General features: G+C 41.2%; 1 protein-coding gene across 1 annotated transcript; it reads right to left on the bottom strand.

The window, feature by feature from the left end:
- Positions 1-328: 328 nt before the first annotated feature.
- LOC129774972 (probable cytochrome P450 28d1) lies at positions 329-24,711 on the bottom strand. The gene is made up of 4 exons (XM_055779099.1): positions 24,391-24,711; positions 1,668-1,911; positions 1,505-1,606; positions 329-1,446 (listed from the first exon to the last, which is right to left on the bottom strand). The coding sequence occupies exons 1-4, from the start codon at positions 24,576-24,578 to the stop codon at positions 469-471; spliced, it is 1,512 nt and encodes a 503-aa protein (XP_055635074.1). The 5' UTR covers positions 24,579-24,711; the 3' UTR covers positions 329-468.
- Between the last annotated feature and the right edge of the window lie 2,375 nt (positions 24,712-27,086).

Genomic DNA, 27,086 nt, shown 5'->3' with positions numbered 1-27,086 from the left:
AATACAACAAAATAACGACGACTCAAATCGGACCATTCCTTCTTCGGGTTTTGCGCTAAGCAACACATTTGGCCTTACATTTTCATTTATATAGATATAGAAGATAGAAGGTATAGGAGTGCGTTATTTCACCTGAAAATCCATTTCCACTTTCAAACAAAGATCAATTTCAATAGCGCAAACTTCGATTTGACCGACAACGCTTATCATGATGTAATTTTAAAACATATGGGAAATCAATTTTCCGAATTTTTCAACCTTTCTTCAGAATTTTCCGAAAATTTTCTGATTTTTCTCTCCATAACATTGATCTACGGGCAGAGACGAATACATCAAAATAAAGATGGCTCAAATCGGACGAATCCTTCTTTGGGTTTCGCGCTTAGCAACACATTTGGCCTTACATTTTTATTTATATAGATTTGTTTCGTATAAACAAAATACATCATATTATCATCACTACCCCGTTCACATACTGTTAACAATTGGTTTGAAATCCAGCCAAATACCACCGACTACATTGAGCATGAAAAGTTTTGGTTCAAAGACCAGCGGTTCCTTCGTCTTCGGATTAACTGTGATCTCAAATTTATCGATAATCTCCACGATTCCTCTCTTCGCCTGTGCCATTGCAAAGCGCATTCCAAGACACATTCTTGGACCATCTCCAAATGGGAAATAAACTCCTTTCTCTCTGTACGGCTTCACACCACCAGTTTCCGGGGCAAAGCGTTCGGGTTTGAATTTTTCCGGTTCATCGTAGTAAAGTGGATCGAACTGGACAAAATATGGGATAGTGACGGTCGTTCCGGCTGTAATACGAATTTTCCTATCTTTTGGTCCTGTCAATTCGACATCCTCAGTGCATCGTTTGGCAAGCACCGGGATGATTGCGTGTAATCGAAGTGTTTCGTTGCAAACTTGTTCCAGATAGGTCATCTCCCCTACCGTATCATAGTCTAGGGTTTTCTTGCTAGCTTGTACGCTACGAATTTCTTCCCTAACTTGACGTTGAACGGCTGGATTCGATGCCAGGTCGTACAGACAATAGGTCATCATCCAACTAGATGTTTCAAATCCATCGGCGAAGAAGGACACACCGTGTCCTGCGATGTCGATTTCAGAGATTTGCTTCTTCTCTTCTAACGATAGCAGATGATCGAGGAAATCATTACGAACAATGTTGTTCTTCTTGCGATGTTGGATAGCTTCTCTCATGATGTGGATGAAGAATTCCTGAACATCCCGCGGGACAAAAGTGAACTTGTAAAAATTTCTGATCGAAGGAATAAATGTGACCAGTGTGAAAACAATTTGCGCGGTGACATTGAAATCCATGATGCGTCGTCCCATCTCCCGTATTTCAGGTTTCTCCTTGGTGAACGATTGTGCGTCAATTGCGAAAATGCAGTTGGAAACTACATCCGTGGTGTACTTTGTCATTAACTGTAGAATGTTAAGAATAAATCAATATAACCTAAGAATTTCGCATAAGTTGAGTTACCTCTTTCGTGTCGAATGTGCACTCATTCTGTGCAATTTTTTGAGTAATATAATTCGTCATCCGAGCGCATACATCTTCCATCAAAACGGACAAGGCTTTTATCTGCAAACAGATCAAATTTAGTTGTTTTACTGGTTTTCTGGTCTGTATATATGCATTGAACTCTATTGGTCGTAAAAGCCGGAGTAATTTCCGCTCGCCGTGTTTTCCATTTTTCTCCGCTCAAGCTGAAAGGGTTGCGTGCCAGCAGTGGGTCGGACTTTTCGTCTACCAAGTTGGAGAAATCATTGGCGGAAAAATTCCGAAAGCTTTTCGAGAGAACCTCTTTGATCAACTCGGGGTCGCGGATCATGAGATGTGGAGTGCGCACGCTGAAGTATCCAACTACAGGCTCATCCTTATAGTCGCTGTGGATGGAATGGAATCGAATTAAATTAACACAGAAATTCAAAGTAAATGTAAATTCTGAGAGTAGAAAACGATACATAGGGGAAGTGGGGGTAAGACAGACATGTTAAGAAGAACTTCAATGGTATCTTTCGAAAGTCATGTTTCCCAATACTTGCAATTTCTTACAATTCAATATACTGTTTTTCAAAACAATCGGCAAAAATGTTTTACAAAAATGTGTTTTTCTAAGTTTTTTTAAACTGAAATTAAAAAAGGCCCAAAAGTAGAACATTTATTTCGATGCGGTAATATGGGCATATAGTGGGGGGACTATGGACAGGTTTGTAATATACGAAGCCTAGAAGTTTATCGCTCGTGAGAGGAATAATTCTATTCAACCAAGGTCTGAGATCATCACGAATGTCCGTTAAATGATGAAAAAACGAATTAATTCACTTATAAGTGATATTCTGCTTCTCAGCAGTATAAACGGACAGACCCTCAACTATTTTGCTTTTGTTTCCCGTCAGCTTTTCGACTGCCCACCTTTGTCAATTTGATTTCCGTTTATGGACGCAGGGCATTCCTTAGGAATAGAATAAACATATTTTTCACAGTCCATCTCGCTCGCACTGGGCTTTCCATTTAGCCCGCATCAAGACCGTTTGCACAATGTCAGTGTCGATCCCAGCTCTCAAAGATTCTTATTGTATAAATAGAAAATAGACAGAAATTCGACTAGAAATTGGTCACATTTTGTAAAACACCCGAAAACGAACCATATGTATTTTTATTTTCTAATATTGTAAATGTCAACGCTCGCTTAACGTCGGCCCCTAGGGACTGACGCGGGGCTCAACGTGTTAACCGAAATTTGAAATTCATAATGTAATTAAACAAATCATCCGCCTGTCCATATTACTCCCACTGTCCGTCTTACCGGCACCTCCCCTATGTGTTGAGAGCATTTGTAAAACATAAAGCATGATCTTTTGAAATCGTTGAGCGTAAAGATGTACTACCTAGGAATAGTTTATTGGATTCACCTGTTTATCATTTCGGATATTGTTTCAAATAGAAACGATATCAAATAATTTAATCTTTAGTAGAATTTCTTGATAGTCTTGAAAAGGGTCGTTGGTTTGCGTGATTTCGTCGTAACCTTCTGAAAACCCAATTTGAAAAAAATTAAATCAAGTCTCATCCTAAATAAATTCTGTGAAGTTGCTAGCTATTGACGGCATGGGTCATTAAGCATATAACCTTTTGTACGGGAAAATTACAGCGCTAACGGCGTTCACCTATTTGAACCATTTACTTATTGCTTTTTGTTTGCTTGAGCCAAATCAGAAATCGATCCAATTTTGTAATAGTTGAAGTTCTTAAAAAAATCGAGGGGTTGTATCCGAGACACGACCGCTTAGGACTACCCAATATTTTTTTCTTTTAAATTTGTTGGTTTATCCTTTCAAATATTATTTGCGAATACGTCGAAATTTCATGCACGCATTGCAGTGAGTATTCAACGAGAGGCATCTTCCGTTCAACAAGCATCAAACACGCGTCTAACAGATGCACACAGTTGCAGCGATAAAAATGAAACATCGCGAGAATGACCGTTTATGAAAAATCATTTCTCGACTCTCGTTCAAAACCGTCAACAAAGCTAGGAGCTTGTTGCATCAGAATAGAGCTGATGCGCATGAGAGCAAGTACGAATGACAACTAAAAGTATCGAAGGTGTGTTATTCACATGTACAGGAAATGAACAAGTTCTAAATTTCGCGCAACGAAAACAATCAACACACACAAAGCCAAATGATAGCTGATAGCTAGAAGCGACCTATAATTTGTACTCTTCATCATTTTACTCGCTGCGCCGTCTGGTTGCAATTCTAACGCAAATTCGTCAATTGCAATGCCAGATGCACTTCAAGTTAAATATTCGCTAGCGTTCATAGATCGAGGGGAAACATAAAACACAAAATGAGCAGAATAAGCGACCTTTGTTGTTTCGGGCACAGAATGATTCGGAGAATTTTCCTCAGAGGAGATGCAATACTTATACGCTAGCGACAGCTTCTTACTATGCAAAGGTGGAGTTTAGTGATGTCTAAATTTTTCATTTATTCGATTATCGATTAATCGTTCGGACATTTTTCAATATTCGATTCATTCGAATAATTGTTTTTCAATATTCGATTAATCGAGCGAATATTTATCTCTTGTAATAATCACGTATCACATTGTCATTCTGGTCGCGTGGTCTATCGGGTTGTCGATGTTAGATGGTTGGATGAAAAAATGTTGGATAAAAAAACTATATAGCCTACTTCTTAACCTAAAAATGCATTAGCCTTGAGAAAAATTCTTTCTTTCATTAATCGCGAATGCAGTGGCAATTATTCGATGTATTCATATTTTGATTTTAAATTATTCGATACCAAATTACTCGATTATAATTTCAGATATTAGATTATTTGAATTAATCGAACGATTAACCGACGTCTCTAGTGGAGTTTACTTTGCAAATATTCTCTTTTCGCTATCCCCCTTCTTTGTTTATATTCTAGTGGCTGCATAAGTTGCCCGTTATTGACAGCTCTGTTCGGAAATGCACACAAATGGACAGAACAAATGTATGGGGAAATAGAAATGCTTCCAATTTTCATCAATTTAAACTACATACAAACTATGGAATTGTAATGTATAGCATATCAAACAAATCTTAGAAAATTTCCGATTAGATTGATTTGCAAATCGTTAAAATCCGTTCGCAGCAAAAATAGTTATTAACTTTAACTTTATTTCATACAAACGTGACCTGTTTTCTGATTTGGCACCCTTAATGTAAGATGTCCTAGTCCTACGTCAAAATGGTGATAGGAAGGAGCCAAGTCTGGTGAGCAAGCCATAAGAGGTAGTTGGTCCAAATAGAGAAGCTCAACCATTTCCGGGGTTATGTGGGTGTGCTGCCATACAAATGAAACACAAATATCTGCATTACACGAGAATTAATAAATCAAATGAAACCAAGTTAGGCATATTGAAATTTTAGGGTGCATTAAATGTTTCTATGATTGTTAGACTCTCCACCCCCTGCTCTAAGGGAGACCTGCCATACAAATGAAACACAAATTTCTGCATTACTCGAGAATTAATCAAGCAAATGAAACCAAATTGGCATGTGGAGGTTTTAGGGTGCAATAAATGTTTTTACGGTGGCTAGGTACTTCTACCTCTTCTCCAAGGGGGGCTGCCATACAAATGAAACACAAATTTCTGCATTACTCGAGAATTAATCAAGCAAACGAGACCAAATTGGGCATATTGAGGTTTTAGGTTGCAACAAATGTTTCAATGATGGTTAGACTCTCCACCCCCCTCTCTAAGGGTGGGCTGTCATACAAATGAAACACAAATTTTCGCATAACTCGAAAACTAATCAAGCAAATGGAGCCAAATTTGGCATGCGAAGGTTTTACGGGACACGAAACGTTTCTATGGTGAACACACTTCTCCCTCCTTCTCTAAGGGGAGCTGCCAGACAAACGAAACACAAACTTCTGCATAACTTGAGGTTTTTGGGTATGAGAAATGTTTCTATAATGGTATGACACCTCTAACTCCTCTGGTATGGAGAGGGGATCCCATAAAAATATTACACATATTTCAATCAAAAATGTTCCAACCAAACATGACAATTGAAAATTCTCGGAAAACTCTGAAGGAAAAAGAGAAAATTCGGAAAATTAAATTCCCATATGTTCTACAATTACATAGTGACAAGTGCTGTTAGTCCATTTGATGTTTGCGCTAGCGAAATTGATCTTTGTTCGAAAGTGGAGATGAATTTTAATGTGATGAAACGCACTCCTATATCTTTTTCTATGTATACCAAAAAAAGGATCGCCGGATGTGCTGATAAGAGCAGAACTCGAGGAAGGAATTGTCCGATTTAGGGCTGTCTTTATTCTATCATATTTTCTGTAAAAAACATTTATTCCATGTAACGGAGAAACATGTTATTTGCAAGTGGTTGAAAAAATCTTGAACGAGAATTATGTCTGAAAACAATCTGATATTAAAATGATGAGTTTTGTTAGAAATACTAGGAATTTTATAGTAAAAGGAAAATTCAACGGGGTCGATTAGAAGATCAATCAATGAACAGTTCTGCGATTGGACCCATGAACTTGCGCTCAGTAAGAAAAGTTGAATGTTTGAAGGTATTGATAAAAAAAAAACAAACGTTGGGCGGGACGAAGTTTGCCGGGTCAGCTAGTCTTCTATATATAAAAAATGGATTTCTGTCTGTCTGTCTGTCTGATTCTTATGGACTCGGAAACTACTGAACCGATCAACATGAAGATTGATATGTAGGGGTTTTTGGGGCCGGGGAAGGTTTTCGTGATAGTTTGAGACCCCTCCCCCCTCTCTAAGGGGTGGCTTCCATACAAATTAAACACAAATTTCTACATTACTCCGGAATTAACCATGCAAATGATACCAAATTAGGCATATTGAGGTCTCTAAGGCGGGGCTGCCATACAAATAAAACACAAATTTCTGCATTACTCGAGAATTAATCAAGCAAATAAAACCAAATTGAGCATATTGAGGTTTTAGGGTGCAATAAATGTTTCTATGATGGTTAGCCTCTCCACCCCCCTCTCTATAGGGGGGCTGCCATACAAATAAAATACAAATTTCTGAATTACACGAGAATTGGAAATGGATTTTAATGTGATGAAACGCACTCCTATGTCTTCTTCTGTCGAGTAAACCGCGAGTAATCGGTCGAAACCTACTAAACATAGATTGAAGTTGAAATTCTGTAAAAACAAATCATGAATTAGTGGCTCCGCAAAGCTCATGCGATTGAGCCTTACAAATAAATGAATTGGAAAAAAAAATCTTCTTCTGTCTATACCAAAAAAAAAAAAGGATCGCCGGATGTGTTGGTAAGAGCAGAACTCGAGGAAGGAATTGTCCGATTTAGGGCTGTCTTTATTCTATCATATATTCTGTATCAAACATTTATTCCATGTAACGAAGAAACATGTTATTTGCAAGTGGTAGAAAAATCTTGAACGAGAATTGTTTCTGAAAATAATCTGATATTTTAATGATGGGTTTTGTTAGAAATGCTAGGAATTTTATAGTAAAGGGTAAATTCAACAGGGACGAATAGAAGATCAATCAATAAACAGTTCTGGGATTGGACCCATCAATTTGCTCATAGCAAGAAAACGTGAATGTTTGAAGGTATTTATAGCAAAAAACAAATTTTGGGTGGGACGAAGTTTGCCGGGTCAGCTAGTCTATATATATAGATTTCTGTCTGTCTGTCTGATTCTTATGGACTCGGAAACTACTGAACCGATGAATATTGGTATTTTTGGGGCCAGGGAAGGTTTTCGTGATAGTTTGAGACCCCTCCCCCCTCTCTGAGGGGTGGCTGCTATGGAAATGAAACATAAATTTCTGCATAACTCGAGAACTAATTGAGCAAATGGAACCAAATTTGGTATATGGAGGTTTTAGGGAGCAATAACTGTTTTTATGATGGTTTGACACTCCTCTCTCCTCTCTGAAGAGGAGGAGGAAGGGTGCTGAATAACTCGAGAACTTATCAAACAAATGGAATTAAACTTAGCATATAGAGGTTTTAGGGATCGATCAGCGTTTCTATGGTGGTTCGACACTCCTCCCTCCTCTCTGAGGAGAGGCTACCATACAAATGAAACACACATTTCTGCATAACTCGAAAAATAATCAATCAAATGGAGCCAAATTTGGCATGTAGATTTTATGAATATTAGAAATGGTTCTATGATGGTATGACACCCTCCCTCTTCTGAAATGGACTCGTGAAAGGAATTGTCCGATTTAGGGCTGTCTCAAACATTTATTCCGTGTAACGGATAAACATGTTATTTGCTAGTGGTTGGAAAATCGTGAACGAGAATTGTGTCGGAAAATAATCTGATATTATAATGACGAGTTTTGGTAGAAGTACTAGGAATTTTATAGTAAAAGGTAATTTGAAGGGTAGATTAGAAAATCAATCAATGAACAGTTCTGCGATGGACCTTTGAACGTTCGCTTAGTAAAAATAACGTGAATGTGATAACGAAAAATAAATTTTGGGCGGGACGAAGTTTGCCGGGTAAGCTAATGATTCCAATAAAGTTGTCGTGAAATGAGTTCAATAAAGTTTGCAAGCATTTTGGCGTCTTCAAACACTTTCGTTGGATTTTCATTCTTCTTGTACCTCACACCAAAAATATCACTGTAAGGTAGCTTGATCCGCTCCATCCGTTGATGGTGTATGTACGCGACAACATAGTCAACTTTCTCGTAAGCACCAACCATTTCCTGATCCGACTCTCTAGGGAATTGACAAAAAAGATGACAAACTCTACGAAAAATGAGATGAAATCGAATTCAGAAACAAATAGAGAGCGTTGGAGGAGCGTGGGGAGGAGAGGGAAGATTAGCACAAGAGGACCCGGGTCGTGTTCGAGGTGTTGTACGTCAAGGTAACGGTAGGGTTGATATCGAAATATCCACTGACCACTCCATTTTCTCTCTCTACATATGCCGGTGTCGCTAGCCGCTTGGGGACATATCCAGTATCCAATAGTCGAAAATAAACTTGCCGGACACTACTAACTGTAACTGTCCTGTTTTTTGTGTAAATGACGTTGGACAAGGGATTCAGGTCGTGAAGCTATGTAGCAATTGTCTCCTCCGTGATCACTCCAGTTCAGATGGTAATTCTAATTTTCGCTGTCGAACGTACAGTAAGAAACACCATACTCTGCTTCAGGGATTCTCAAACTATTCCGGGCAAAAGACCCCTTTTCCAGAATGAAGTGATACCTCAGACCCCCATAGCCAATCATACTTCAATCATACGAAATACTTAACAATTGAAAAACTTTGCTGTTGATTAACCCTTTAGAAGGCCGTGGAAACTAGACAAGAAATCGACTCAAACTTCAGAGGACATAAACCTTTGATAAAAAATAAACTATTGAAACAGTTGGAAAAGAAAGGGTGGCAATATAGTTGCCACAGCTCGTTAACCCCAAAAAACACTGTTTGTCACTGCTCACAGCTCACTTTATTGCTCCTTTATTTATGCAAAAAAAATTTAAAGAATCTAGAATCTAGAATCTAGAATTAAATAAAATCGTTTGATACCCCAAATGGTAGCGGGTTTTGTGTTGTTTTGGGTTTCGGAATCTATGGTCCCTGAACTTGTTCCGGCCATATCTCCGGAACCCTTGGACCGATTCCGAGAAAACTTTAAAGGGTTCTTCCAAATGACACTTATCGCGTCCAATTCGTTGTCAGCTGTTTCCGAGAAAACTGGGCCGCAACACTAGTTGTCTGGTCACTTTACTTTAGTTCACTTTAATTAGCTATGTAATCACTTTCTAAGCGCTTGAACTAAATTAATAGGTGAGTTCATTATTATTCAAGCTCCAATGAAGCTTCACAAAGCGTTCTCACAATATGCACAAAGAAAACCGTACAGTAGTAAGCTTGCTTTCGCATGAATTTCGACTTAGGATTACGTCTTTCATTTCTGTACCGGTGTGTAAGTTAAAAACTTTAAAAACAAGTCGGAGGTTCAAGGTTTTGAACGTTAATAACTGTTTGCCGGCTGAACGAAGTGGTATGATAATCACTTCATTCGAAAGATAAAATGTCTACGAGTGATGTTTTTTCAGAACTTGGAACCGAAGTGCAAGCTTGTTATACAGTAAAATATTAGGATCATGTTTGGATTTGAATTTGATCATGACTGTCTTCTGTTAAATCGAGTATATGTGTCAATAATAGCACAAGTCAAAACGTGCCTGAAGGAATGATCGAATTTCCATCTGCGAAGCCTTGGCAAAACGGAATGAAATCGACCCATTTCTTAAACGGATAGTGACTGAGGATAAAAAATGGATCACATACGACCATATTGTGCAAAACGATCGTGGTCAAAGCATAGTGAAGTCGCTCAAACCAGGACTAACTAGCGATTGGCCAAAAACTTGAATTGGCCAACAGAAGAGGTGTTATGTACCATCAGGACAAGGCAAGGCCACACATGTCTTCAGTAACTCGCCAGAACTTAACTCCGCCTGCGAATGACGGATCTCAATAATTGCATGTCCGAATAATAACCTGAAATTATTGAGAAACCAGAGCAGTGGGTCCAAAGCCCCAGAAAAGGAGGATGGTTGTAATAGCTGTTATCCATGGTTATTATGGAAAGGAAGTAATGGATAACCCCTAAACCAAGGTGTGAAGCGACCCGTGCCGAGGGATGAATGGTAGGGGGGTTTCAAACCTTGCCGTTAACGGAGCCTGTGGAGCACCAGGGCACCCTCCACATTATCGTCTGCCCTTGCTGCATTAAGCCGGTCACTGATGCAGTGGACCTTCTTTACCGCGAGACTCGTGGGACTTCTATGAATAATCCACATCCAAATGAACAAAACGTGCGGTCGAAAATAACGCAGAACACTAAGGTTCTGCAAATAAATCTCCATCACGCTAAAGCAGCGTCTAGCGTGCTGTCTAGGAGGTTTATTGAAGACGCTATGGATTTAGCTTTAATTCAAGAGCCTTGGGTCCACAGAGGAAGAATACTTGGTATTCATACTGGTTCATGCAAGTTATTCTACGACGACAAGCATGACTCCCCAAGAACTGATGTTCTAGTAAAAGCAAATATTAATTGCTTTCCTATAACAGAGTTCATTCAAAGGGACATCGTCGCGATCAGAGTTGAGATACCAACCGCCAAGGGAAGATCCGGCATAATAATTGCGTCGGCTTATTTCCCTGGTGACGTACCTGAGGCACCTCCCCAAGAGGTTGCGGCGTTCGTAAATTATTGCAGAGAAATCAAAAAAGACTTCATCATCGGCTGTGATGCCAACGCTCATCACACTTTGTGGGGTAGTACTGACATAAACAGTCGAGGTGACTGTCTTTTAGAATTTCTCTCTTCAAACAACATTGACATTGCCAATATAGGCAATGAACCAACGTTTATAAACGCTATCAGACAAGAAGTCCTGGACCTAACACTGTGCAGTCCGGTAATTTCTTCGAAAATACACAACTGGCACGTTTCGGAAGAGGCGTCTTTGTCTGATCACAGACACATTATCTTCGAATGGGATGGTGGCTTGACAGTACAGAGAGAATATCGTGATCCAAGAAAAACCAACTGGGAACGATATTCACTTGAACTCGAGTCAGAAACTCTTAACACAAGAATAAGGTCGATTCAACAGCTCGAGTCAACTTCAAAAGAATTAAATGATACGATAGTTTCAGTCTACAACAGTAATAGTCCACTTAAGAGAGTTTCTTCGACAAGAAACGTTCCATGGTGGAACATAAGGCTCGAGCGGCTACGTAAAACAGCGCGGAAGCTGTTCAACAGAGCTAAAATTAATTCGGATTGGTCTCAATATAGGAGCGCCCTAACCGAATATAACAGAGAACTAAGACGATCTAAACGAAAATCTTGGGTAAATAACTGCGAAAGCATTGAAAGTACCCCAATCGTTGCAAGACTAAGCAAGACTCTTGCAAAAGACCACTCGAACGGGCTAGGTTCCCTCAAAAAGGACGACGGTTCGTTCACAAAATCTCCCTCAGAAGTATTAGACTTACTGATGAAAACTCACTTCCCGGGATCTACATCGGTTCATTCTGATACCAGTCCTAGCTACAACCGCGACATGAAATGCTCTCGAAGGTATTCTCAAAGTGCAAAGGATGTCGCAAAGATAGTTGCTGGAATGGTTTTCACGAAGGCCAGAGTAGAAAGCGCGGTGAGATCCTTTCAACCATACAAATCCGCAGGTGCAGATGGAATTTTTCCAGCCCTGATTCAAAAAGGAGAATCTAAGCTGATTCCATCTCTAATCGATATTTTTAAGGCAAGTCTGATACTAGAGCACATTCCTTCCACATGGAGACTCGTTAAAGTGGTCTTCATTCCAAAAGCTGGGAAACGTGATAAATCACTCCCAAAATCATTCAGACCAATTAGTTTATCATCAATACTGCTGAAAACTATGGAAAAAGTATTATATGAATACATAAAGTCTGTATTCATGTCCAAATGCCCTTTATCTAAATACCAGTTTGCCTATCAATCAGGCAAATCCACAGTCACAGCGTTACACACACTTGTGACTAAAATTGAAAAATCTCTTTCGTCAAAAGAAACTGCATTATGTGCGTTTCTTGATATCGAAGGGGCTTTCGACAATGCTTCTTATGTATCAATGGCACAGGCTATGAGAATAAGACATTTCGATGACTGCATAGTCGAATGGATCAAAGGCATGCTCACAAATAGACAAATCACCTCGGAGCTGGGTGGGTCGTCGACATCTGTGATTGCAACGAAAGGTTGCCCACAAGGAGGGGTTCTATCACCTCTACTTTGGTCACTGGTGGTTGACGACCTTCTGATTAGTTTGGAGGCGAATGGTTTCGAAACCGTGGGTTTTGCTGATGATTTAGTCATAATGGTACGTGGCAAATTCGACGATGTGATATCGAGCAGGATGCAGATGGCCTTAAACCTTACACAATCATGGTGTATCAAAGAAGGTCTGAGCATAAATCCCTCAAAAACAACAATTGTTCCTTTCACCAAAAAGAAGAAACTGCATCTGCAGACTCTAAATCTTGGAGGAGAGGAAATAAAATTCAGCGTTTCAGTGAAATATCTAGGCGTAATCCTAGACGCTAAACTAAACTGGAACGCACACTTAGATGCAATTATCAGTAAGGCCAACATTGCCCTATGGACATGTTCTAAAATGATAGGCAGAACATGGGGCCTTAAACCAAAAATGGTTATGTGGGTCTATACAGCAATTGTGCGGCCTAGGATAACCTATGCCTCATTAGTATGGTGGTCAAAGACTAAGGAGACTGTAGCTATAAAAAAGCTAAGCAAACTCCAACGACTGGCATGCGTTGCTGTAACAGGAGCAATGCGAAGCACACCCTCAAAGGCATTGGAGGCTATCCTTCACTTGTTACCTTTGGGTCAACATGTTCAGCTGGAGGCTAATAGAAGCGCTCTAAAGCTAAAAAGATATAAAAAAATATTAGACGGGAACAAAACTGGTCACTTGAGCATCCTGAATCTCTTACCCGTTGGACCAACCTCAGAGATGAACAGCGATTGGATGGAACCAAGGATCAATTATGACATTCCATACAGAGTGATCGAACTTTCCCGTTCAGTATGGGATGAGGGTGGTCCCGATGTTCGTAATGGTTCAATCCTGTTCTATACCGATGGGTCGAAAATGGGTAACAGAACAGGTGCTGGAGTGTATGGTCCCAGAATAAAAATTTCTGTAGCTATGGGGAACTGGCCAACAGTTTTCCAGGCAGAAGTAGCTGCAATAATAGAATGTATAAATGTCTGCCTTAAAAGAAATTATAGACATGCTAACATTTGCATCTTCTCAGACAGTCAAGCAGCATTTAAAGCCCTCAATGCTTTCAAATGCTATTCAAAAATTGTCTGGGAATGCATTTGCCTCTTACGAAAACTGTGTCAGAGAAGTTCGGTACAACTATACTGGATTTCTGGCCATTGCGGTATAGAGGGAAATGAACAAGCAGATGAACTCGCAAGACGCGGCTCAAGCTCACCCTTCACTGGTCCAGAACCATTCTGTGGAATTTCTGAATGTGTGTTGAAGAGTGAGCTGAAGAAATGGGAAGACCGGGAAGTAATGGCCAACTGGATGGCTGTACAACTCAACCAGTCAAAAAAATTTATCACGCCGAGTATTAAAATTACTCAACAATTGCTGAGTCTTAATAAGAAAGACTTCAGCACATTCACTGGTCTTATAACAGGACACTGTCCGAGTAAATACCATCTCAAAAACATAGGTTTAGTGCAAGATGATATTTGTCGCTTTTGTAATGCCGAAAGCGAAACCTCGGAACATTTGCTCTGCAAATGCGGAGCACTAACAAGACGCAGACTTCAACACCTTGATAAGGCTATTCTGGAGCCCAAGGAAGTTTGGTCTGTGTCGCCGATCAGGACTATAAATTTTATCAAACAGATTATTCCTGATTGGCACCTATCTCGCTATAGCTTTCAGTCTACTTCTTCATCAATAAGCAGAAGATAAGCTTGAAGCGTAGTACAAAAAATGAGGCATACCACAATAGCTCAAACTAATGGACGCAGTGGTTCACACCCAACAAGGGAAAAAAACTCGCCAGAAACTCCGAGAGTTTGATTGGGAAGTAATAATGCACTCAGTCCGAACCTAGCACCTAGTGATTAACACCTTTTTCTTGCATTGAAAAACTTATAGTGATTGATTTTCACAATTATCTCTTGATCCCAATTTCCTTTTTTTTATCAATCCGTTTATTTTACAGGCTCAGTTACATTAGTTTAAGGGAGCCAAACTCTTAACTTTATTTCTACTAGCATATATTCTCATGTTCCCTTCAATCTACGGTAGATAAAATAGGAAATCGATTACTCGCGGTCGACTCATCTCAATTTCTTATCACTCAGGAAGTTTTGCAATACGAGAAAAAGGTGGTTATCAGTTGATGCCAGGTTCGTTACCTTTACCTTTAAAATGGCAACAAAATATGCAAAAAAAACGGTGCATATTTGACTTAAATCGGACAAACCTATATAACACAAATAAAGTTTTGAATTTTACGCAATAATAATGGATTACTTTTACCCCAACCTAATATATTCTACTAAAATATTAGTCATTCTTTTAACATGTTGATTCACGTAATACAACATAGACAGTATCTTGAAAGTTTCAAATGAGAACTTGTGTTGATTAATAGGGGTCGATTTTTGTTGTGATCATAGCAATCAGTGAATTAATCAACGCATCCTAGCAATGCATAGCAACCTGATTTGTTTATCGAAATAAATTTTCATTACTCTTCTGATCATCAACCTAACCAGACGTATATTATTTTACTCTGCAGAAGGTTATGGGCCAAGAAGAACTGGAACTGGAAGATAGATAAGTTGTATCAAGTAAATCAAGACAATTTTCTGAAGATGACGGAGCAGCTGAACAGCGATGGTGGAAGCGGAGCTGAGTTGACCACTAGAAGCGGAGCTGGAGAACCGGCTACCAGATTCGGAGCTGGACTGCCGACTGCTGGGAGTGAACGAATCAACACGGTCGCTATACCGAGCACGGAGAAGCTGAAAGGTCGAGAAAATTATTCTACGTGGGCGTTCGCGATGAAAATGACGCTTATTCGAGAAGGTTCCTGGTATGCAATTTCACCTAGAGAGGGTCAGGTAATCGACGAGGAGGTCAGTATGCGAGCGATGGCCACGATTTGTTTGAGCCTGGAGACGACAAATTACAGCCTCGTCCAGGAAGCAAAGGACGCCAAAGAGGCTTGGGAGAAGTTGAAAAATGCTTTCCAAGACGACGGGCTGACAAGTAAAATCGGGTTGCTGAGAAAGCTAACATCGATTCGTTTGGACGACTGCGGCAGCGTGGAATCGTACGTTGACGAGCTGATGTCCACGGCACACAAGCCGACTGGAATTGGTTTCAAGGTCGACGACTCATGGCTGGCTGCGTTGTTGCTGATGGGACTCCCTGATCACTATGAGCCCATGATAATGGGACTTGAGGCATCGGGCACTGCGTTGACATGAGACGCGGAAGGCGAAAATTTTACAAGATGTGAAGCTGTAGAATGGACTCAAGAACAGTGGTGGAGACGGTGCATTCCGGTGTAATCCGAAAACAAAACGGCGTGGCGGCAATAACAGTTCGAAGAAGAAGGACGACACGTGCCACATTTGCAAGAAGCGTGGGCATTATGCAGCAAAGTGTTCTCAAAAGCAAAATCCTCCAAAAACGTTTGGTAAAGCTTTGTGCAGCGTTTTTGCGATGGGCGAGGTAAGCAACAAGGAGTGGTACTTTGATTCCGGTGCCACGTGCCACATGACTCGTAGAGGCGATGATTTCTCATTCAGCAGCAGCAAATGGCGCACGCGGTAGGTACAGCGAACAACGGAAGCATGATGTCAGTCGCAAAGGGAATGGTCAAGTTGAAGCTTAATGAAGGTCCTATTGAAGTCAAGGAAGTGCTGCAGATTCCAGAACTGGCCACTAACCTTCTTTCGATCAGCAAGATTTGCGAGAAGGTACTGACGGTGATATTTAATGCTGACAAGTGTGAAGTTCGCGAGAACGACGGGAACGTGATCGCATCTGGTACACAAGCAGGAGGCCTGTACATGCTGAACCGAAAGCATGAGCAAGCACTGATGATGAGTAGCACGGACATCTGGCACAAACGACTAGGTCATCTCAATGGTCAAAGCTTATCGAAGTTGATGACAATGGCAGATGGCATCGAGTTGGCAAATGACATCATCCCCAAGTGTATCGCATGTATCGAGGGTAAGCATGCACGTAATCCTTTTCCTTCCAGTTTGTCGAGAGTAGAAGGATTATTGGATTTGGTCCACTCGGACCTGGTTGGACCCATCGAAGTCGCTTCTCTCGGTGGCAGTCGGTATGTGATGACGTTCATTGATGATGCGAGCCGGAAGGTGTTTCTTTATTTCCTGGAACGGAAAAATCAAGCCCTTGAAGCCTATGAAAACTTCAAGTCCATGGCCGAGCGTCAAACAGGGGGGAAACTGAAAGTTCTGAGAACGGACAATGGGACCGAATATGTCAATTCATTCTTCAGGCGCAGCATGGCGAAAGATGAAGTGCGTCACGAAAAGGTTTGTCCGTACAGGCCTGAGCAAAACGGTGTTGCGGAAAAGATGAACCGGACACTCATTGAGAAGGCAAGAAGCATGCTGAACGGTTCGCGCCTACCGAAGCAATTTTGGACAGAGGCGGTTTCGACAGCAGCGTACCTCATCAACAGAAGTCCGACTCGCAACAACGCCAGAAGAAGCTTGGACCGGTAAGAAGCCCGATCTGCGACATTTGGGGATTTTCGGATCGCTAGCACTCGTTTACGTTCCAAAACAAAGAAGGAAGAAGCTTGACGCGAAATCCCAGAAAGCGATATTCGTGGGATACGCCGATGGTTCCAAGGGGTATCGAGTGTACGATCCAGTCAAGCGTGATATACGGATCAGTCGTGACATAATTGTGGTACAGGAGGGAGAACCGCAAAATCTTGTGGAACTCAGCGGGGATCAACAGCAAGTGCAGTTCATGGAATTGTATTCAGAGGAAGAGCCAAATGCTAGCGGCGAGCTACAGCCGTTCGTGGAACCGGTTGTCAGCACCGGCGATGGTGCTGAAGTCCTAACTGAAGACGAAAGTGACGAAATTGGCACGTTCGACAGCACCTCAAGTGATCCTGAGTTCCTGGATGCCTGCAACGAGCCTGCGCTCCCATCGCAATTTGGTAGACGCAGCAAGGGTTTAGGCGCAGCGAGCGGGAGCGCCGTATTTCTGGCAAGTATTCAGATTTTGTTACGTTTAGTTAGTTTTCTGGCGAAATTGTTTCCCCCCAGCCCTCACCGATGATCTCCGAGAAAACGTTCGATGATCCTCAAAGTTACGAGGAGGCGCTCAAAGGACCGGATCGCGAGCAGTGGATCGCGGCCATGCGTGAGGAGTTAGCAGCTTTGGAGGCGAACGAAACGTGGGAAGTTACCAACCTTCCGAACGACAGAAAGTCAATCAGAAACAAGTGGGTCTTTAAGACAAAGCAAGGACCAACAGGAGACATCGAAAAGGGTGTTCGCAGCGGCCAGGAATCGATTACGACGAAGTGTATTCCCCGGTGGTACGATATTCCACCATCCGATACCTTCTGGCGCTGGCGGTTAAACATAATCTTGATGTAGAGCAGATGGATGCTATAACTGCGTTTCTTCAAGGCAGTCTGGCGGATGAAGTTATTTACATGGATCTGCCACGAGGATTTGCTGGCACTTCGAAACAAGTCTGTCGGTTAAAGAAGGCACTGTATGGGCTCAAGCAGTCGAGTCGTGTGTGGAACAGTCAGCTGGACAAGGTGCTGAAAGAGTTCGGACTGGAGCAGTCGAAGGTTGATCCCTGTCTGTACTTCAGGATCGACAGTGGAAAAATGATTTTCGTCACAATATACGTGGACGATTTGATGATATATACCAACGACACCAGGGCAAAGCGGAAATTAAAATCGTTTCTTCGTGACCGCTTCAAAATGAAGGACCTTGGCGAAGTGAGTTTCTGCCTGGGACTGAGGATCATTCGAGATTGGAAGGAAGGAAATCTGTGGGTAAATCAAGAGCACTACATCGACAGCATTTTACGAAAGTTCAAAATGGAGAACTGTAACCCCGTACCTACACCAGCGGAGGCGAGTGTTAAGTTGGACAAATCAATGTCACCGAAAACGCCGGACGAGATCCGGGAAATGAAGAAAGTTCCTTACCAGGAGGCAGTGGGGTGTCTCACCTATCTGGCGCAAGCAACGCGACCGGATATAAGCTTCGCAGTAAATCAAGTCAGCCAATTCACCACTAATCCTGGACGAAGCCACTGGAACGCTGTCAAGCGTATTATGCGATACCTGCAAGGAACAAAATCAAATCGACTCACATATTCCAAGGGAGGCACGGATTTAATTGGCTATACCGATGCCGATTGGGGAGGAGAGCCGGATACCAGGAAATCCACCACGGGATATGTTTTCACGTTCATGGGAGGAGCTGTGTCATGGAACGTTAAACGGAAACCGACTGTTGCGCTGTCCTCGTGCGAAGCGGAATACATTGCGCTTTCCAGCACAATACAGGAAGCACTTTGGTGGCACTACTTTCAGTTACAGATTTTCGATGCACAAGGGATCCCTATCCGATGCGACAATCAATCCGCCATCTGTATTGCTCGGAACCAAGGATACAATCCCCGAACCAAGCATCTGGACATCAGATACCACTTTATCCGAGATGTGATGGAGCAAGGAGTAGTCAAGCTAGAATATGTGAACACGAAGCAACAACCTACAGATGGATTCACGAAAGCTCTGGTGAAACAGAAACTAGAAGACAATAAGAAGCTAATTGGATTCGTTACTTAGGAAGGAGTGTTGTGATCATAGCCATCAGTGAATTAATCAACACATCCTAGCAATGGATAGCAACCTCATTTGTTTATCAAAATATATTTTCATTACTCTTCTGATCATCAACCTAACCAGACGTATATTACTTTACTCTGCAAAAATTTTTAGGCCTCGTCGACTCCCAAAATCAGTTTTCGTTTGTGTCGACCCCTGGGAAACCGAGATCGACCCCAAGGGGTAGATATCGACCACTTTGAGAAACCCTGCTCTACTTCATCCACTCATCACTCATCGGTTTCTGGAGTATAATATTGTTCCAGATGATTGGAGACAAGTACGAGTTATAGCTATTCAAAAACCCGGAAAACCCGCGTCCGACTTCAATTCGTACCGCCCAATAGCAATGCTGTCTTGTATACGGAAATTGTTGGAGAAAATGATCTTGTTTCGCCTTGATCGATGGGTTGAAACGAATGGCCTACTCTCAGATACACAATATGGGTTCCGCAGGGGCAAGGGGACGAATGATTGTCTTGCGTTGCTTTCTTCAGAAATTCAAATGGCTTACGCCGGAAAAAAACAAATGGCTTCAGTATTCTTGGACATAAAGGGGACCTTTGATTCTGTTTCAATAGAGGTTTTGTCAGACAAATTACACTCTCGGGGTCTGCCGCCTCTATTGAATAATATGTTATATAACTTGTTTTGTGAGAAGCATTTGAACTTTTCTCACGGAGATTCGGCAGTAAGTCGGGTCTCTTACATGGGCCTCCCCCAGGGCTCATGTTTAAGCCCCCTTTTGTACAACTTCTATGTAAGCGACATCGACAATTGCCTTACACAAAATTGCAGCCTAAGACAACTTGCAGATGATGGAGTGGTCTCTGTCGTAGGATCAACAGAATCCGACCTACAAGAACCCTTACAAGATACTTTGAACAATTTTTCAACCTGGGCCATTGGGCTAGGGATCGAATTCTCTACGGAGAAAACAGAGATGGTGGTTTTTCCTAGGAAGCATAGACCAGCAAAACCAAAGCTTCAACTTTTGGGTAAACCGATCACTCATGCTATGTCATTCAAGTATCTTGGGGTTTGGTTCGACTCCAAATGTACTTGGGGGGCCCATATTAGGTAACTGAGTAAAAAATGTCAACAAAGAATAAACTTTCTCCGTACAATTACCGGCACCTGGTGGGGAGCCCATCCCGAAGATCTTATAATGTTGTATCGAACAACTATTCTCTCAGTGATGGAGTATGGCGGTTTCTGTTTTCAATCAGCTGCCAAAACACACTTAATTAAACTCGAGCGAATTCAGTATCTTTGTCTCCGTATTGCGTTGGGATGTATGCCCTCAACGCATACCATGAGCCTCGAGGTTTTGGCAGGCGTACTCCCACTAAAAGATCGCTTCAATTCATTATCTCTTCGGTTCCTCATCCGGTGTAAGGTTATGAAACCATTGGTGATCGGAAATTTTGAGCAGCTGATCGAGCTAAATTCTCACTCTGGATTCATGAGCCCATATCATGAATTCATCTCCATGCAGGTTGATCCTTCTTCGTATATTCCCAACCGTGTTTGTTTTCCTGACTACATCAATTCCTCTGTACATTTTGATCTGTCCATGAAGCAAGATATCCATGAATATTCAGATTATCAACGATCGAGGATCGCTCCAACGATCTTCGATGCAAAGTATGGGGGTATCAATTGTGATAATATGTACAGGGTGGGCCATTTAAAGTGGAAGCATTCGGCAACCCCATAACTTTTGACAGAGATGTCAGATTAACAAATGTCATACCGCGTTGGAAGCGTCATTTCAGTACAATTTTAACCATGGAACAATACACACCTAAACAACGCGCTGAAATTGTTCAGCTGTACATTCAAAATAACTTCTCAATTGTGTTAACTAAACGTGCGTGGAAAAATAAAAATAAAGTTAAAACATCGCCTGGAGACAACACTTTACGTCGATTATATGCCAAATTTATATCGTCTGGTAGTGTTGGTAATGTCAGTCATCTGTCCAGACAACGACCAAGACGTTCCGACGAGAATATTGATGCCGTTCGAGCCAGTGTTGCAGAGACTCCATCGACATCACCATTTGTTCGTGAAAATGAATTGGACAATTACTGGTTCCAACAGGACGGCGCTACATGCCATACAGCGGCTGCCACGACCAAATTATTGCGCGAAATGTTCCCCGGAAGATTAATATCGAAAAACGGCGATTATGACTGGCCACCGAGAATACCTGATTTGACGCCTCCTGACTTTTTTTTATGGGGATATTTAAAATCCAAGGTATACACTGGTAAACCAAGGACCCTGGCTGCGCTGAAAGACAATATCCGACAAGAAATTGCTGCCATATCGGCCGAAACATTGGGCAAAGTGATGGAAAATGCCGAAAAAAGGGCACATTTTGCGGTCAAGGCCAGAGGCGGTCATTTACGAGATATCATAATCAAAAAGTAGTTAGAACAAATCTCCTTGGACCAAAATAAATGAATTTCAAAAAAAAAAAAAATTAAAATTCCACTTCTCTACTTTGCTATTGCAAAAACAAATCCTTCCACTTTAAATGGCCCACCCTGTACTTTACTGATGGGTTCACTATAAACGAGTTCACAGGATTTGGAGTGTTCAACAACATTTTCAGCACCTCCCATAGTCTTCAGTTTCTTTGCTCAGTGTATATTGCTGAATTGGCAGCGATACACTGGGCGCTGGACAGCGTCGCCTCACGACCTGTTGAACACTATTACATCGTAACGGATAGTCTTAGCTCCGTCGAAGCTATCCGTTCAGTGAGGCCGGAAAGGCACTCGCCGTACTTCCTTGAGAGAATACGAGAAATTTTGAGTGCTTTATCCAGACGCTGTTATGTCATTCCCTTTGTATGGGTCCCTTCACATTGCTCAATTCCGGGTAATGAGAGGGCTGACTCATTAGCAAAGGTAGGTGCGATTGAAGGCGATATTTATCAGCGTCAAATCGCCTTCAATGAATTTTACTCTTTAGTCCGTAAAAATACCATCGCTAACTGGCAACGCAAATGGAACAAAGGTGAATTGGGCCGGTGGCTTCACTCGATTATCCCTAAGGTTAGCCTCAAACCATGGTTCAAAAGTCTGGACTTGAGTCGGGACTTTATTCGCACCTTCTCCCGACTCATGTCCAATCACTGTACGTTAGACGCGCTACTCTTTCGTTTCAATCTGGCCGGCGGCAATATCTGCGTTTGTGGCCGAGGTTACCACGACATCGAACACGTTGTTTGGTCGTGTGAGGTGTATCTTGTTGCCAGATCCAATTTAGAGAACTCCCTTCGGGCTAGAGGAAGGCAGCCCAATGTGCCGGTGAGAGATGTGTTGGCTCGGTTAGACCTTGATTACATGTCCCAAATATATGTTTTCCTTAAATCTATCGATGTTCGTGTGTGATTATCCTTATACCCTCCATTTCTTCCTTTGTGAGTAATTGGTCCGTTTGCTATAAACAGGAGAATGAAATGTAAATTCACAATAGATGTACGAATAGATTTAAGAATTGAGTGTGTGTGATTATCAACATTGTATTAATTTCCTTATACCCCATCCTTTTCCTGAGAAAAATATGTCACCCTTCGAATCTCGAGTCCACCGCGAGTAATCGGTTTCCCACATTACTAACCATAGATTTAAGAAAATTGTTCATATATATAGTTTTAAAAATATATTTAAGATTTCGGCTCCTTTAAACTTATGTAACTGAGCCTGTTAAAATAAACGAATTTATAAAAAAAAAATTAAGCTAACGGAAATACCCATTTCTGATTGGTCGAAATTGACGACACATGCGGCGGTTCGCTAACAGAGACATCAAAACCAAGCTGCCTGGGGGGGAATCGGCGTTGCAAATACATGAAAGTAAGGGGAGCTTTTGCTCCCACCGAAATGTGTTCCCTAACAGAGACATCAAAACTAAGCTGCCAGGGGGAAATCGGCATTTCAAATACATGAAGTAGGAAGAGCTTTTGCTCCCACCGAAATGTGTTCCCTAACAGAGACATCAAAACTAAGCTGCCAGGGGGAAATCGGCATTTCAAATACATGAAGTAGGAAGAGCTTTTGCTCCCACCGAAATGTGTTCCCTAACAGAGACCTCGAAACAAAGCTGTCTGGGGGAAATCGACATTGCAAATACATGAAAGAAGGGGGCATTTCATATTGCAAGTAAAGTGAGTGATACGATTAATTTTAGCAAATAAAATTGAAATTTGGAACATTAATGTGGGTTGCTTCGTGAAATTTCACATCAATGGCCGATCGTGTATTGTAAAAAATTTAGCACAAGCACGACCATCCAATCATCATACGCGCCATTCAACGACTGTTTACCATCCTTTTGTTATCATCACTCGGTAAACACTGGTGAAGTGAACAAACAATACGCAACAACCAAATAAAACGCCCCTTTTCAGGGCCACTAAATCATTATAAAAGAGTTTAACAATATTATTCTTTAAACATATCCAAAATCAACAGATAACCTAACGGAATCCTACGTCAACTATGCGGCCGTGTCTTAGACACAACTCTCCTGTAACTTTTTCCACTCCTTCGGCATTTTGAGTTGTTTAATATCAAAATTGAATTCGCTGATGGTTATATTTCGGTTTGTGAGAGAACAGAGAAGCGATATTAGGTATGTACGGAAAAGTAAATTCATATTTGAGTGGAAAATTTAAATTATTGAAATAAACGAGCGCGAAAAAGAAAAATAAGCTTTCCGCTTACCTTGCCACATGCAATGAGATAGATATTGCTCTCCTTCATGCGCTCCTTTTTTACTTTTAGAAAATACTTTTCACCTTCATTTTAGAATCAGGTGCAATATTTTTACGCATTTGCCGCACAGCATCATTAGCCATGTGGATAGCGTGATCGTGTAAAACGGTCTTGCGTCCATGTCGGCCTTGGTTCGATCCCCGTTGTCGTCGTTTGGACTTTTTTTGGATGCAATCCCAAAAAAGATGAAACAAGAAAAAAGAAAGAGATGTTTGCTTCCATACATACTAACATTTTAAAGCGTTGGGGGACAGATGGGATTATTTGCCTATTTGACTTGATTAATACTCGAGTAATGTAGATATTTATGTTTCATTTTCAAGGCTATTATAGAAACCTTCCCCGGCCCCAAAACCCCGTACATTCTAATTTCCATGTCGATCGGTTCAGTAGTTTTTATAGATATAGAAGATGGACAGAAGGTATATTTATGAATACTCCTACAATCATACAAGCAGCAAACCCGAAAAAAGGATTTAAATAATTTAATAATTTAATAAAAATAACAGGCACACACTTATCAATCATACGCACTTATAGATTCTCTGATAGTCGTAGAAAGGATGTTGTTTCTGTGTCAGTATGCTGGGAACATTCCCGAACAATAACTTTGGTTTGGGTCCTTTGATTCCGGTTTTCTTCCAGCGATTAAACTCCCAGGCTAAGAACAGATAAGCTGCTCCCACTAGGCCGGACACTATGCCAATTATAGTCCACAACATTTTACTCGGCTGGATGACTTTATATGGTACACTAGTTAGCACTTGTTCACAGATTGACTGCCCGAATTATACTGAAAGCAAGCTCTAAACAGTTCAGCTGGAGGAGAAATTCATTCTCGACGAACTGCGTAATACAACTGGAGCATCACTGGTTGGTGCGACCTGCCAGAGGACGACGATAGATAAACATTTTGAATGTAGAGAGATGTATGCTTCGCTCGTAATTTTGGAATGATGACGACTGTCTTGTGGTAATTGGAAAAACACATTTTCGGGTTCATTTCAACACAGGAATCGGTAATATCTATTTATAACATAACTACCAAAAAATCAAATACAAACAAAACTCTTTTTTTGCATGTTCCATGCATCATTCTGTTTCCTGAGCGATATAAAATCAAGCAACAGATTTTCCTATATCGCTAAAATCTAAAAACCAAGCTACAGTTCCGATAGAATATAGGATTCGAAATGTTGGTACACATAATATGAGAAATATTATAAACCGCGAAATGTGTGTTGTGGATCGAGTCCCACAACTTTCGACTGTAGTCCATTTGCAATACGTTATTACGTATTTAGGATGACCTATACGCATGTCAATGATTCGATAGTGCAATTTTTATCTCTTAACGGAAAATGCCGTGTGTTTGTGGTGAATATTGGTTATTATTCTGCGCGCTGGAGGCGGATCATTGGTAAAAGTCGCTCAACAAACACTACGAAATAAATTTTGGTTCATCAAACTCATTCGCGTCATATTTAATAGGTAACGAAAACAGTAGCCAGTAGTTCGGACATTTTCCATTGAATGATGAAACAACAAATCTATGATTATATAAGCGACACTTGCGACACTTGATCGCATATCACCCACGAGAACTGCATTGTCATTCAAGAGTCGTAATCAATTTAGAATGTCAATTTAAATTCGTGGCTTGGCGCATGTGCGCTCGCAGTTGTGAATATTGTGGTGACCGAGCATTCCGCTCAACGCAATCATCGCTCATCCTCACTCAAGAGAAAATTCACTCTCCTATTCATACGAAATATTACCATTCGAATAGAATACTGTGCTTTGATAGGCATTGATTTGCATCGTTTTGAAGTTGTTGTGATAGACGCATCCATCAAATACATTAAGTGCGCTACATATACAACGTCCCGTCACCGTAAGGTCAACATAAATGAATGAAACTTCAAATATTTTAAAAATTCAAGTATGGTAATCGTATGATCGCACTCACAAACATCATCAACGGCAAATTCGACGTCGGCAAAATATGTCCAGGACTTTACCCGTCCGATTTTGGCTCCACAAATTTAGGAACATAACCAATATTAAACTATGCAATTCGTGAAATTCGGAGTTTACCCGAAGATGTACTCAAGTAACCTTGGGACGACCCTCTGGAAGATGAGAGTACATAGGTTTGGATGAAGCAGGATTCGATATTGGTAACATGAACTTTTTGGGCGTGTTGTTTACACAGCTATCAACGTGACAACAATCGGAATAGTGGAATACATTTTGTAACATCTTGTATCATAAAATTTACTAAGCAGTTTCCTTAGCAGTCCATTATCGCAAAGTGTTTTTGAGTAATAGTAATAGTAATAGTAAAAATAGTTTTCACCGGTGACACCGGTTGAGTGTATCCTATGACTTACATTCCTTACTAACAAATTTCCTAAATTTCCAAGATATTTATGAGAGGTCTGTCTAACAAGTATAACGGAGAAGTCCACTACCATTACCATCGCGTCGTCCGCGTATAAAATCATCCAAATGCCCTTTGGTTAGTATGTGTTCGCCTCAATAGGCGGGAAAGCAGGTTGTGAATGGAAAAGTTTAGGTCTATGGCACCTTCGACCGCGTACGAAGGTGGGAGACCCGTCATTTAACGAAATCATTCCCCCATGATTTCTTATCCCCAAGGATGAAGACCAGTGATATCGCGAAGGGTGTTAACATGCTCATTTCGTAGGTTGGGAACTCTCAGATTTGGTAACTATAATGAAGCGCTAGTTACCGGGAATGGTTGGTGAATTTTTACTGTGCTTAGATTCACTTTGGTGGTTTGAAAAGGTTCACGGAGTTATATTGCGACGGAATGGTAACAATTGGAGTGTTCGTCTAGGATCCATCTGTATTGACCACCCAGGCATCTGTTCAGTTTGAAGGCATCGGCTTTGTAGGCTCCACCGGAGTCGGGTAAGATCGAAGGTATCCGTGAAGACCCAGGAACTGATATTATGGTGTGTCCGATCTTTGCCCTCCATTGGTGGCATTTGATGATTCAACTGCCGGTTTGGCTTTGTTGAAGCGTAATCGAGTGGTTTTCTTTTGACGTTTTGTGACAATGGATGACCACACTCCTGAGTCCAATAGGCAGTCTGCAGAGTGGCACTGAGGCATATGTCGAAGACGATCCGTACTACAGGAAGGGAATCGAAATGCTGTAGGGTAACACGGGGTGATTTGGACAACCGCTATATCTCAAAAAG

This window comes from Toxorhynchites rutilus, chromosome 3 (assembly GCF_029784135.1).
Source record: "Toxorhynchites rutilus septentrionalis strain SRP chromosome 3, ASM2978413v1, whole genome shotgun sequence".
Taxonomy (NCBI): domain Eukaryota; kingdom Metazoa; phylum Arthropoda; class Insecta; order Diptera; family Culicidae; genus Toxorhynchites; species Toxorhynchites rutilus.
This window is presented reverse-complemented; position numbering and strand designations above follow the sequence as displayed.